Genomic DNA, 15,000 nt, shown 5'->3' on the forward strand with positions numbered 1-15,000 from the left:
GTGTTCCTTGTTCCTGATGTTGGTGTCACGTGGGACCTCAACATCTATCACCACGGTCCTCTTCTGCCGCTTGTCCATCGCGACATTTAGTCGGTGTGTATATGGGCATGTATCCTTTTTGTTGTGTCACTGGGGAGCTGGTTTTATTTTACCTCACCGTATGCCAGAGGTGGGACCAAGTCAGTGTTTTGCAAGTCTCAAGTAAGTCCAAGTCTTTATACCTCAAGTACCGAGTCAAGTCTCAAGCAAAGACACTCAAGTCAAGTCAAGTCTCGAGTCAAGACAGGCAATAATCAAGTCAAGTCCCAAGTCTGAAACTTTCAAGTCCTTTCGAGTCTTTTTTTTTTTTTTTTTACCAATGTTGCAGGTATATTTTAAATGTAAATAATAGACATGCGTTCTTTTTTAAATCTGTATTCTCCTCAAATCTTGATAAAACATGTGCAACTGAAAACACGAAGTATAAAAAAAAATTAAAATTACACCTCTTTATTGCACAGTTCAATTTGTTAAACTTAGCTGCAAAAATATTCATACTTTAAACTACAATTTTCCAGAAATAAATATTCTGTGAAAAAGTCATAAGTAGAACTCCATGTTCAAATAAAAAGTGCTGATATTTTCACAGTACAATACAAAGAACCATAACAGCATTTTCCCTCTCTTCTCTTATCTGGTTTCTTGGAGAACATGTGTGAGTGACACAAGACAAACAAATATAAGAACTGAACAATTAACAGGAATCTGCAACTTTAGACATTTCAGTAAACTATTCTGCATTGCATTTGCTGGCCAAAAGTCTGTATGTCATTTGTGCACGATGAATGATGTCCCCATAGCTGAAAACTCGCTCCACTTTTGTCAATATATTTTTTTCTCGACGTAGATGTCTTCAAATACACAATCCATGCTGAGATAGAACTGGATATTATGATGGTGACAGAGAGAGGCTCTCTTCCCCGAGTTCAGATACAGAACCCAGGGTTGCCAACTCTCACGCATTGAGCGTGAGACACACGCATTTGACCGTCTTCACACGCTCTCACGCCACACATCCGAATATCTCACGCCGGAAAAAAATCTAGTTTATTTACCTCTGATCCACATCTATGATTCAATGAGTTACTAGTTCGCTCTGGCACCAACCACTGGCGATCGATCGATCGCGATATAATACTTAATTTGTGTCCATTTTACACCCCGCCCGGTAAAAATTTACGTTCGCCAACCCCCCATTTGATTGGTTGTGCTGCAGCCCATGCACACACACACGTACAGAGTGTGGAAAAGCAGAGGACTGGTCTGCGTCAGAAGGACGGAAATGAAATTAATGGGGCGCACTTTATAAATATTAATATGCGTTTTAAAATTTAGATTTGGGGTAAAAAAAATCAAGTCTTTGCAAGTAAACAGGTTCAAGTCCCAAGTTATTGGTGTAAAAGTCCAAGTCAAGTCTAAGTCTCTGAATATTTTTTCAAGTCAAGTCAAAAGTCTTAATATTAATGACTCGAGTCTGACTTGAGTCCAAGTCATGTGACTCGAGTCCCCACCTCTGCCGTATGCAGTGTTGGGGAGTAACGAATTACATGTAACGACGTTATGTAATTTAATTACAAAAAAAGTGTAACTGTAATTCGTTACAGTTACAATGAGAAAATATGTAATTCAGTTACAGTTACTTCTGGAACAATTAAGAATTACAATTTTAGTTACATTTAAAAAATATAAACAAAAACCTTTGTGAAATATTTAATGATATTTTTATTGCTTTGCGCCCTATATCGCCGTTTCCCGCTTGTTTCTGTGCTGGAGCAGCAAACGCGCGGTTCAGTTTCAGCTCAAGCAGCAATGACAGACGCCTTCACTGGACATTTAAGGAGCATTTGTTTTGTTTTCGTGTTGTCAATAAATGTGAACCATGTGCCACCATCGGCAACTATTTGTGATTATGCCAAGCCTTTGTGTAAATTTCGGAGTTTGGAGGTTTATTTCCGATCAGAAGGCAACCAGTATTGAGGTTGTAAGCGAGCTAACAGCAGGGTATGCTGACCGTTACACACACAGTGGTTTCCATAGTTACCTGCTAGGCTAGCTACTACCATTCACTTGAATGTGTTTGTCCTTTAGCATGCTAGCTTGATTTACAGGCTAACCACATTAGCTGTTTAAAGTCCTAAACAGGTATTCGCTGAAATCATACATGACTATTATAGACAATGACAGACGGTATCAAATGAGTATTTATGACTGTTTGGTGTTGGAAAAACGTTTGTCGATGTCTATGACACGACTTAGCCTACCCAGTTGGTATCATTGGACCTATCTTAGACCTACAGTTCGACAAGCAATACATTTAAATTAAATTTGTATGAAGTAAAGAAATGCAGTTTGGTATCTAATCAAGTGCAACACGTGCAGATTGTATAGAATGCAGTAGGCCTATTTAGAGATACAATGCAGTTAGTTACAGCTAGTGTAAGTAAAGATGGTTAATAAATATGTGCAGAGTAGATAAATTACCTAGGGAAATGCATGTGTGTGTAATGTAGTTATGGTAGTACAATGCACAGGGCAAAGAAAAACATATGGTATAAATGTGATAAATACAGATGGAATCATACAGATAATATACAGATTATCCTATACCACTGTAGAGCCTGGGGGAGGAGCAGAAAAGAGTATGGCCCGATGACAGTAGTCTGAGAATCTTACATGCCTGGTGCAGGCATCTCTTCTTGTGGACCTCCTGTGATTGCCTGTCAGCAATTCCCTCTCAGCTTAGTACTCTTTTAAGTTTCACACTGTCAGTTCTCAAAAATTAAATGTTGATCATGGGTCAATACTCATTTAAACCTTAAAGTAATCAAAAAGTAATCAAAAAGTAATTAGTTACATTACTTTTCAAAAGTTATCAGAAAAGTTACACTACAATTACATTTTAAACAAGGTAACTTGTAACTGTAACGAATTGACCGTATGGTCAGAGAGTTGTGTCTGTTCTCTTGGAAAACTGATCTCGGACAGATACTAATATGAGGAACTTCTAATTTTGTGTGAGGGAAATGTTTTCAAATTATATATTTGTTAGCTTGGTCTTAGTTTGGTTACACAAACTGTTCTTCTATAACTTGTTTAAAAACCAATAAACAAAAACACAAACAGAAACCTCCTGAAGTTAATGTTTATGCTCTTGGAAGTTTGGGCTTGATTTATTGCAGCTTGGCTAACATGGCAAAGCTGCAGTAAACATGTTTACAGTAAACGTGTTTGTTTAATTTAAGGACAGATAACCACAGGCTGAAGTTCAGCTGTGAAGGCTGACCATGATCGCTCATCTCGGAGGGCAGCACTGGCTTGCTTACTGGTTAGCTGTACTACCCATAGTTCTTCAGAGGACAGCAGGGTAGGTGATCCTATCAGTGCAAACCCCTCCCCAAACCTCTCTTCTGCAGGCTATGCACGTGCATGACAAATACTCTTCTCATCTTTCCATAACATTTGTGTTCAGCAGGCCTACATTTTGGAGCTTTGCATCTTCTTCAAAACACCCCGGAAGCTGTTAGCCCAAAACAGTGTTTAGCACTGCATGTTTTAATGTTCCATGACAGCAGTTGTGTTCAGGGAACGGCTCGCGACCGAAATTTCAAGTCATAACACGAGAAGACATTTGAAGCACTTACTGCATCATCTGTGGGTTCAACTAATTGCAAACAGAAGTTTATTTTGCCGGCCGAAGTTATTTTTTTTTTTTTTTTTTTTTTTTTTTTTTTTAAGCCAAGCAGAATCCGTTCGCTGGCAAATCAGAAAGGAATCATAAACTCTTGTTGCTTTTAGATATGATGACACAAAGATGGGTGGAAGGTTCTCAAAATGGTGATAAAAATGAATAAAGCAGTGGTGTGTCAGTTCAAAAGCTGATAAATACCCCTTGGGTTCCACGTCTATAGCGCGATAAGAGATTAGAATATTACCATAAACACACCACTATCTCACTCTCCAGAATTTCTTTCTCATATCCCTTGGAGCCGAATATTATCTCTGCATCTCTCCAGTATGAATATCCGCTCCATTAACAAGCTATTCATCCACTCTATATATTGGCACCGCTCTGAATGGGACCGCAGCAATGCTAGAAGTGATTGCACTTCTCTGTCTTGTCAATGCAGCCCTGAATGAGATGACTATGGAGAGCTGTGTACCATCACCGGCTTCTATACAGAGGTCGCAGCCATCAGTTCCGGGGCCCACATTAGGACACTGTTTCAGCACGTCTCCAAAACTCAGTCACCCTGCTTCGGCTCTGCCGCTTCCTGTGTGATGAAGGTACGCCCCAGCTAACATATCCATGTACTTCCAGGATCCAGGCATGAAATTTGTCCTGAAATCCGCCTTCCACTGAAGTGTCTTTCCAATAATAACGTGTTTGACTCGAAACTCAAGAGAAACGTTCATTGTTTAGAACGCCGTTTTTTAACTGTGCCTTCAGTCAGTGTTTTTCCTGTACACCTGGACAGACTGCAAAATGTATATTGTGATATGTTTTAAATATCTGTCATATTATCGATGAAAACAAGCATGTATTCAAACAAATAAGTGTTCAATTAGGCCTGCATTTTTTTACATTGCTGTCAGTACTGCTGACTACATAAATAATTAGTTCTTGAACAGTACTCGTACGTGAATATTTTTAACGTATGTGTACTGTTTGCAGTGCTTTCAAAAAATGAGTTCTTATGTTAGTCAAGAACCTTCCGCTGGTTGCACAGGCTCCTGTCGTGAGATCTCGCTGTAGATCTCGTGTTGTCTCCCGTCCCCCTTTCTCGCTGCACTTTGACCCTTGATTTGGACAGTCATCTCGCTGTGAGGTTATCTGTTTACCCGACCTCCCGAATTTGAAGAAAGACGAAGGTAAGACCGATCCCCCCTGAAGACCCAATCAGCCATCACTCAAGGCTGCGCGTCTTCTTAATCAGCGCCCTGACGGGGTGAAAAAGACGAGACAGGTGGCAGGAAAAAGGGACGGCGGAGACAGAAGCTCTCGCCCCCTTCTCCCCCTCCTAAACGAATGGAGCCCATAATGTGACTTGCTTACTTCACATGGTAACAAGATGATGCTAAATCTTTAAAGTGTGACTCTGCCTCCCCTCCGTGCTTTCTGATTAGAAGCGGCCCAGCTGTGCTGGCTTCCTTCTTCTCTTCCTTCTTCCTTCCTTCCTTCTTCTCTTCCTTCTTCCTTGCGTGTGCTTCCGTGCCTTGTCTTCGGGGCTCAGCATGGCTGACATCTTAAACAAACCCGTGTCTCTCCCTCTGAGCTTCCCTGACCCCTCCCTGCTCTACACACAGAGGTCAAAGTAGCACTTTTCGCATCCTCTCTCCCACTGGGGCCACCCAGGCTCTTATTTGGGCTTGCTAATCTAGTCTGTTCCCCCAGCGCTGGGAGAGGCCACCAAGCTGTGGCTCTTGACTGGAGCCCAAAAAGAGTGATCTGCTTTGAAGGCCGGAGCCACGATCAATTATGTCACGCTCTGACTTGGTGTACTAATGCAGGACTGTAAGAATCGGTTTGTTTCTTCATCTTCAGTTTCCCAAATTGTATTTATAAGCTAAATGAACACGGGGCAACTCTCCTTTCATAATTGGAGCTTTCCTGTATGGAAATTAGACATGTGATCCCGGAGTGCGGCATAAAATCCCGTGAATAAGTTTTCCATGGATCAGTTTCAGCATGAATCCATATTAGAATCATTTGAGCTCATCGGCAGAAGACCAGCCGGAGCTCACACAATGGTGTTGAGAGTATCCAGAGAACGAGAAAACAACACGGGGTCAAAGGGCATCCCGTGGACGTAAACAACTCGTCGACGAAAGGGGTCAGCGGATGATGTCGGGGATCGTTTTGATGAACAGCTGGTGCACAGTCAAGCAAATTGCGTCCAAAGAAGCAGCTCATCGTTCCTTAGCACAGATGGGCTATTACAGCACATGGCCAGTTTGAGTGCCATTGCTGTCTAAGGGAAACGGTGGGTAAAAGTGTGCAAAAACTGGATCACTGAGCAGGGGGAAAACGCAAGAACATCGCCTGCTCAGATGAATCCAGATTACTGTTGCACCATGCTGATGGGGGGGTCGGAATTTGGCATTAGCGGCACACATTTAGGATTGAGGTTGGTTAATGTGGAGTAATGGTGTGGTGTAATATGTTCTTGGGCCACACTGGGTCCTCTGACACCTGTGGATGGACGGTAGGCCTTAACTAAGCATTGCGGTCAACCAAGTTCACCCCTTCATAACATCTGTTGACCCTATGACTGAAGGACTCTTTCCCCAGGACAATGTACCATCGCACAGGGGCTGTACATTCTTGGTTCCTTTCCTGTATGGTCCCCAGATCTTAATCCCATTGAAGTAGAACAGCATGTCTCTACCTCCATCTGACTGACGGCAACTGTGCAAGATTCCGGTGTGTGATTGGTCGTGTAAGACTTGTACCTGTGTTAAAATTGTAAAGCGACTCGATCTCGAAAGGCGCTATATACATTGAACATTCATTCATTCATTCGTTCATTCCTGTAGAATGACTTCTTCACCTAGTGGAATGTATGCTGTGACGACCTGATGCTGTTCTGAAGGTCAAAGGTGTGCAATTAGATGGGTGAGCGACCGTTCAGTGTAGGTGTCAGAGATTCACTTAACATTTAAACATTTAAACTTGTCTCAATAAAACCATTGGCCTGATTATATTGTAGTTCGTGCCACTTCCTTATTTTGTCCTTGTCCATAGAGTGGAATGTATTGGAGCATGAATATACATGTAGGTAAATAACATGACCCTTTTTGCGCTAACCGGAGAGAAAGTGAAGTGGTTTATGAGTAGCTGTAAGGAGTGGGAGTGGTCACCTCCATTTCTCCCTTTGTACGTTATTATTTAAGGGTCTGCGGAGGCTTGGGAGAAACTTCAGAACTGTATCTGGATGAGAGGAGATCGCTGGAGATGCGGTGTTTCTGTTCCCTCCAAAAACTGCTTCAGAAGATATGCCAAATAACTCCGTATTTCCCAGTTTCTCAGATAGTCGTTTTCAGATTTAGGAGAAGTGCATCACGAGCTTTGGGAAGGTGACGAGCTGTGAGTGTCTCCCGTTAACATGCGATTAAGTGCTTGTCTGTCTGCTTCATATGTCTCATTCGTTAATGTAGTCACAATACAGTGCAAGTGTACACCTACAAGGCTCCAACGAGGCTCCGACACGGCTCCAACGAGGCTCCGGTGACTTCTCGGCTTTATTGAACGAGACAGGGATCGAGCGATCTATTCACTCCACTCTTGTTCACCCTGTCCTCCTTTTGTACCGCCGTGGAACACTTGATCTCGTTAACAAGCAGAATCTGAGGTGTCCGCGCGGGAGGCGCCGTCTGCGTTCGGCTTTACCGTGCAGCCGCGTGATTACTGCGTGTTTTAATTACACCTTCGAGACACGGCAGCAGCGTGTCAGAGGCCCCCCCCAGCCCCCCCAACCATCACCGCCGCCATCACCATTATACTGTCTGCAGCGGCACTGCTACCGCGCTTATCCGCACAAAGAGCCAATCGCCCCTGATTACACATTACCTCACGTGTCTTTGTGCTGGGCTGGTTAGAAAACTCCTTATTATTCCCCAACGCCGTGCTAAAATGGCAGCGGGCGTCTCGCTGATGACAAACATGCTCCTGAATGCGTGGCTAGATTAAACTTGAAACTTCTTCGAATTGTAAATGAGAAGGCTGTTCCGCATGTATTTATGAAAATGGCAGTGGGCTATAGCCATGCTGATTGGAGTGAACTCTGACTTACTTATTTGCATCCCACTTCTTCCTTGTAGCTCACACCTCTCCAAAATACCAGATTAACACATAGTTGAACTTTCTGTCGGCGGTCTGTACCGTCTTTGTATACGTGGACGTGGGTGTGTTCCCCAGCTCACATATTCCGTGTGGGGTTTTTTTTTTTTACACACGTTGCATTGTATGTTTTGTGAACTGTGCTCTAGTGCCTTCGGGAGATGGTGGAAACATCAGTATTTGGCTTCTTTTGTCCCCTCCGCATTTCTTCTTATGACTTTCTGTAATGACTTTCTCCAGAACCCCTGGCTCTGATGGATGTGCTAGCAACAGCATCTAAGAGCTACTTAGATCTTCCTATTAGGGCGTCCCCATTTTTCATAGGCGAGCTCACACCTCTCGTGTGGCGCAGAAGCGATTCCCTGGAAGAGCTCTAGTAGGGTGTTCCCGCTCCGATCTAGTCACCCTCTCACTAAATTAGAACCCGAGGGGGGGGGGGGGGGGGGGGGCGGCAGTTCCAGAGGCCATTTGCTTTCTCTCTAGTTTCGGTCACGCGATCAGGCGCAAAAGACGATTTCCATTTTTTTGCGGTTTCAGCAAACACGGGCTGGATACGGTTTAAACACAAAGGACGTGCGTGCCGTATGATGCTGGAAGAAAACGAGGTGAAATAGAGCTGCTTCTGTAGGTATTTCTGCTCCGTAAGGTTTGGAGGAGAGCCTCGATGTTACGCCTTTTAAGACTCGCCGATTTCCTCTCCCGCCGTCTGTCAGCAACACGTCAACTTCATGCAAATCCATTGGAGGGCCCCCGAGGGCCCGTGGAAAGGAGCCAGGACAACTGGAGGCAGGAACAACAGGGCAAGGTTAAGCCACGCACAAAATTGCTTTTCAAAGCAGCCGTCCGCGTTAAGCCGCCAGGGCGGATCCGTGTGATAACCTTCGGCGGAGAACGGGGAGTTCAGCGTGCTGATGAAAGATTTTGTTAATACTTCTGCAGGTTGTGCTTTTTTAAACGGTGGTCCTGACGCCAGGTGTGCCATAATGCCTTATGAAATGTGACCATATGGCACAAACACGAGTCATTTTTCTTTCTGATCTCTCAGAATTCTACCCCTTTTAAATTGCGCTTAAGCGGTCCTGCAATCACGTGAGCTTAAATTAGTCCATTGCTTTAGGGACAGACTCCTGGTTTCATTTGCCCGTTTAACATTGCAGAAGAAACTATTTACTGGTAAGTACACGCGAAAAAAAAAAAAAAAAAACACACGCAAATGTTCGTTTTAGTCGGCCTGGGGGGGCAGACACTGATTTGCTCTGATGGTCCAGATGTCCTCTGCATGCTCTCTGTCAGATTAGTTGTGGGGCCATTTTTGGACTTGTGTTTTTTGTTTCTTTGTTTCTAAAACACTCGAATGAGACACCGTGCACTACATGAGCAGCCCAGGATAGAGCCTTCACATTTTGCCACAGTAAGCCTAAAGTCCCCTCAATAAACTAGTCTGTAGGTGTCGTCTGCTTGGTCTAAAGTCTGCTCCATAAACTGGTTTATAGGTGTCGTCTGTGTGGGTTAAGGTCCCCTCTATCATCTGGGTGTGTGTAGGTTAAGGCTGTCGTAGCAATCTCCGAATGCCCCGTGGATCCATCAGGCCTTTCTCCACACTGACTGAAGGCCTCGCTGGGGAACTACTATGGGGAGCCATGTGTGAAGGAGAGGCCTGTCAAACACCACGCCCAACCTGCGCTGTTGCCACCCGAGATGTTGGCAACAAAATGAGTAGCACCTCTCTGTGGAGAACTTTCTCCTGTGGGGAAGCTGGGGAGGAGGAGGGGGGGTTGAATACCAGCAAATGAATACTCAGGCTCCTTGCAATCAGTCACAATATGTTACGTTTTAGTCGCCCCAGAATAGAAAAGAACAGCTCGGCGGAAAGACTTATGAGGTGCATAAAAAAAAAAACGGCAGAAGCCTTTTGTTTAGCCGCTCGGTGAGCAGCACTTGTGGGACCTTGATTACACGATGGTCTTTTATCGCTGGTAATTATGGCGCAATTAGCTGAATGGGATTAGTTCGAGTCGCGCACGGTGGCTGGGAAAGTCGGGCCCAGGTGCAGTCATTTCCCACCACTGCGCTGCCTCGCCGTTCCCCAGCAGAACGCCCTCGCAGCCCCCACGAAGGGCGGCCTTCTCAGAGAGCCCCGGGCCCAGGGAAAGACCGCTGGTCAGAGAAAGCGATACCGAAGTGTCAAATACACGTGGAATTCTGTCGTCTATGTCCGGAATGTCAGAACTGCGGGCGGCGATGGTTCAGACTCTTTGTCGTGGACGGGGGGGGGACGGGGGGGGGGGACGGGGGGACGGACACCTTGTTGGTGAAGGACTTTCTGGGACAGATTGGAGGATGGCCTTCCTACAGCCTTTTTTTGCTGTCGTTTTTCGACCTCACCAGCCATCGTGTCTTTTCTTGTCGCTCCACCGTCACCCTAATGCGGATCTTCTCAGCTCAGGTTTTTTTCTTTTCAAGGCTCAACACCCCCCCCCCCCCCCCCCCCAGGTCTTTTTAATGCTCTATATTTTCTGTCCAACCTGTACATTTACTGAAGTACACTGTAATTGGTCCTTGTATTCCTATATATACTTCTGGATAATTACTGCATGACCCGTATGCTCTGGGATAATGACTCTTTGGATTACATATATGAGCGTATGTGACATGGTGCTGAGATTATGTGCTGTGGTTGTCATGGCCACCCTGTGCGGTATCCGTGGCATGGAATGATGGGTACTGACTACGCCCCGCATGGAGGAAACTGCATCTTGTGTTCCATGCCAGGGATGGTGACCCCTGCCTCGGCCTCCCTGACCCCCGAGGGGGCTCCTCGGGGCTTCAGCTCTCCAAACATCGTGCGATCTCACTGCAGAAAATGACACGGCCATCTCCAGCCGCCCGAACGCTGATGGAGCTCAGCATGGTGGAATGCTTTGTGGTCTTTGTTGCTTCTCCCTGTAATTTTGCCCAAGTGCTGTGGACGGCGAGGTGAATCTAAAAGTGCCTTTGGTGCCCCCCCCCCTCCTCACCACTTAGGTGGTGGGGGAGCGGGGGTGGGATTGTGGATCGGGAGTTGCGGGGTGTGGGGTATTTACGTGAAAGATTCTGCTTCCGGATTTTAAGGCAAAGCTGTTAGGGCTCCACCCCATGGAGAGTGTAAAAAGCTGCTTTTGTATGTCATTGTGACTCCTTACCTGAGTGCTTTTTAAAGTGTTACCGTCCCCTTGGTGAGTGGGACTTAATGTCATCTTGCTGGGTAAATAACAGGGCTGCGTGCTGCATTGTTTGATTGCCACGGTGCCGTAAGCCCTCAAAATTAAAACAAGATGTAGATGAGTGGGCACATCCCACCAAAGTGTGCGCCTAGATGTAGGACTCAGAGAAAGAATGAGAGAGATGGAGGGATGGAGTGATGGAGGGGTGTGTGGGGGAGGGGTGGTGGTGGGGGTGGGGGGTTTAACTGAAAGCAATTGAGTGGACCTTTAAAGTTTTTTTTTGAGTAACCCTATAAAAAAATGCTAAGTATCACTTTTGTTTTCAAATAGTTTTTTTTTACACTGACTCAAAATATTGTCCAACAAAATTATTTAATCGAAAGTACAAATCGATCTTTAGATGCCTAGTGTGACGAGCTGTGTTTTTGTAGAGCTATTCTAAGAAATGTCATGATCACAGAACTATATGATTGAAAAAGATATGTTATTGATGTTATAGATCTGTATGTTAATAGGTTCCTGCAGTCTAGATTATATTCTGTATATTAGAGCTCTAGGCTTATGTTAACAAGTTCCTGCAGTCTAGATTATATTCTGTATGTTAGAGCTATATGTTAACAAGTTCCTGCAGTCTAGATTATATTATGTATGTTAGAGCTATATGTTAACAGGTTCCTGCAGTCTAGATTATATTCTGTATGTTAGAGCTCTAGGCTTATGTTAACAAGTTCCTGCAGTCTAGATTATATTCTGTATGTTAGAGCTGTATGTTAACAGGTTCCTGCTGTCTTCTGCCTGCTGTCTTCTGTCTAGATTATATTCTGTATGTTAGGGCTGTACGGTAACATGTTCCTGTAGTCTAGATTATATTCTGTACGTTAGGGCTGTACGGTAACATGTTCCTGTAGTCTAGATTATATTCTGTACGTTAGATCTATACATTAACAGATTCCTGCAGTCTAGATTATATTCTGTACGTTAGAGCTGTATGTTAACAGGTTCCTGCAGTCTAGATTATATTCTGTACGTTAGAGCTGTATGTTAACAGGTTCCTGCAGTCTAGATTATATTCTGTACGTTAGAGCTGTATGTTAACAGGTTCCTGCAGTCTAGATTATATTCTGTACGTTAGAGCTGTATGTTAACAGGTTCCTGCAGTCTAGATTATATTCGGTATGTTAGATCTATACATTAACAGGTTCCCGCAGTCTAGATTATATTCTGTACGTTAGAGCTGTATGTTAACAGGTTCCTGCAGTCTAGATTATATTCTGTACGTTAGAGCTGTATGTTAACAGGTTCCTGCAGTCTAGATTATATTCTGTACGTTAGAGCTGTATGTTAACAGGTTCCTGCAGTCTAGATTATATTCGGTATGTTAGATCTATACATTAACAGGTTCCCGCAGTCTAGATTATATTCTGTACGTTAGAGCTGTATGTTAACAGGTTCCTGCAGTCTAGATTATATTCTGTACGTTAGAGCTGTATGTTAACAGGTTCCTGCAGTCTAGATTATATTCTGTACGTTAGAGCTGTATGTTAACAGGTTCCTGCAGTCTAGATTATATTCGGTATGTTAGATCTATACATTAACAGGTTCCCGCAGTCTAGATTATATTCTGTACGTTAGAGCTGTATGTTAACAGGTTCCTGCAGTCTAGATTATATTCTGTACGTTAGAGCTGTATGTTAACAGGTTCCTGCAGTCTAGATTATATTCTGTACGTTAGAGCTGTATGTTAACAGGTTACTGCAGTCTAGATTATATTCTGTACGTTAGAGCTGTATGTTAACAAGTTCCTGCAGTCTAGATTATATTCTGTACGTTAGAGCTGTATGTTAACAAGTTCCTGCTGTCTTCTGCCATCTCATAAATAGTCCTAGAGTCTAGATATCTTTCACATTCAGGTTCAATGCACAAAACAGGTGCAGTCATATGTTTTGAATATGACAACGACACAGTACACATGGCTGATCTTATCAGAAGCTTTGCATTCTGTGTTCACAAGCAGTGTCTTCCCCACTGTCGCACACTGCCATATTAGGTTTTTGTGTTGGTGATTTAAAATGTCTTGTGCCTCGATTCAACAATGATTTCAAACTGTGTAGAAGCGTGTCAGTGTTTTGATGGTGGCTGATTTTTGTGTTCGTTTAATTAGCATAATGTTGCTAATCTCTAAAGGAGGGAGGGTACAATAAGTATTACTGGCAGAGGAAGACAGAGGACAGGAGAGGAGTAATTGAAAACTTACTTTACCATAAGAATATTAATGTATGTGTTGCTCATACAAGGCATTAATGAATTATTCGGTGTTTACGCCCCAAGATTTAACGAACATCATTCGTACTGAATATCGTTTACATACGAACGACGTTTACAGCCAACGCAATACGATGTCTATTCAAAATCTATTTATTTACGTGTTTTATTAAAAAAAGTTTTCTCACTGATTTACTCATATCCAGTTCCAGCCTGTCAGGGAACTCTTCCCATCACATGACAGCTGCCAATCAGGGAGGGTGATCGCTGTCACATGCTTCCTCCAGGGCGCATGCAGCCAATCACTGGCTTTTCTAGCTGAGGTTAACGTCATAAGGCGGAGTGACAGGCAGAAGAGAGAGCTGCCCACTCCCTTCTGATGCATGAGCTCACAAACCTGCTCTAATCCAGAGTCAGGATAGTTTCTGTTAACTTAAATCACAGTGATCAGATTATTAGATTATCTTTATGTATTATATTTATGGTGGCTGTATTCTAGTGACTCTTGCTCAGGAGCCACACCAAAACATCTTGTATTGTATTATGCAAGACAGGAAAGTCTGAATACTTCTGAATTCTTGAACGTTGTCCATTATTGTGCCAGCACGGGACCTGCCAACATGTCTCCATCAGAGACGTGTAGTCATCCACTTTACACAACAGTGACACAATAGAGGGCCGGCCTGGACTCCGTCACGTCCGTCATCTCCGTCACCTCCGTCACCTCCTTCACATTCGTCACCTGCCTCACCTCCGTCACCTCCACTACACTCAGCTCTCCTGATGCCTCCATCAGGAAACTACCAGCAAAGTAATACCCAACACACTGATGACAAATAGCAGCATGGAGAGGTTTTACCTCTGATCGTATTATTTTAGCACACTGCTATTAAAAATCGAGATGTCTACAAATACTCACTTCACATTCAGTCAAGTTGCCAAAACTGGTCTGTTGTCCAAATAAATGCTTCCTTGCTTATTGCTGTGGAGGTATAATGCCAATGGAACTAATTAAAAGATGCATGATGGTGATTAGATCACCATGTTGGCATCATGCAAACTTAATGTAATTTGAAGGACTGATTAACTTGAGTGAAAACGACATGTAAATGAGATTTTTCCTGATACAAGATACAAGATCTCTGCATCTCTTTGGATTCATCCATCCAACTCTTACACCATGACATGAAATTTGTCCATGGCGATAAGCTGTCTCTAACACCATAGTCCTGTCTGAGTAGCCGAGGTTGTTTACAGAGGTGTTCACCCATTGGTCAGGACTGTGCTGCAGGAGGTCAGAGGTCAGCCTGGGCTATCAGGTGCTAGCATCGCAGGTGCCAGGCTGATCTGTACAGTCACGCGTGGCTTTAGATAAAATAAAATAAAAAAACAAAACAAAAACAGACACAAATCAAATGATCAGATCGTTTCGGAGAGGACAGAGAAGGTCATCAGCACACGTGTCACAGGCAAACAAAATGACAAAAGTAGGACGACGTCAAGACGTGGAGCGGGTGAGGCCCGGCCCTGTGCCTGCTCGTCCTCGTGGTCCGGTCCGTCTTCTCTCCGTCCTGACCTGCAGCGTTCCCGTGGGACGCTCGCTGTAATTGTCGTTTTTCCTTTCGGGCCTCTTTGATCTCGCGGTCCCGTTCGCGGTAT

At 44.0% G+C, this 15,000-nt stretch overlaps 1 protein-coding gene across 4 annotated transcripts in view; it reads left to right on the top strand.

Annotated features, from left to right (window-relative positions):
- adck1 (aarF domain containing kinase 1) overlaps positions 1–15,000 on the top strand; it is a 106,639-nt gene that overhangs the window by 42,577 nt on the left and 49,062 nt on the right. Inside the window, exons 1-2 of one of the 4 annotated variants that reach the window (XM_076978979.1) lie at positions 3,291–3,403; positions 4,167–4,323. The exons of the other annotated variants lie outside the window; for them this stretch is intronic. Coding sequence (XP_076835094.1) covers positions 4,318–4,323 — 6 coding nt within the window. The 5' untranslated portion in view covers positions 3,291–3,403; positions 4,167–4,317. Of the gene's footprint in view, positions 1–3,290; positions 3,404–4,166; positions 4,324–15,000 lie in introns of those variants that run through there. 4 annotated transcript variants of the gene reach the window in all.

This window comes from Brachyhypopomus gauderio, chromosome 17 (assembly GCF_052324685.1).
Source record: "Brachyhypopomus gauderio isolate BG-103 chromosome 17, BGAUD_0.2, whole genome shotgun sequence".
Taxonomy (NCBI): domain Eukaryota; kingdom Metazoa; phylum Chordata; class Actinopteri; order Gymnotiformes; family Hypopomidae; genus Brachyhypopomus; species Brachyhypopomus gauderio.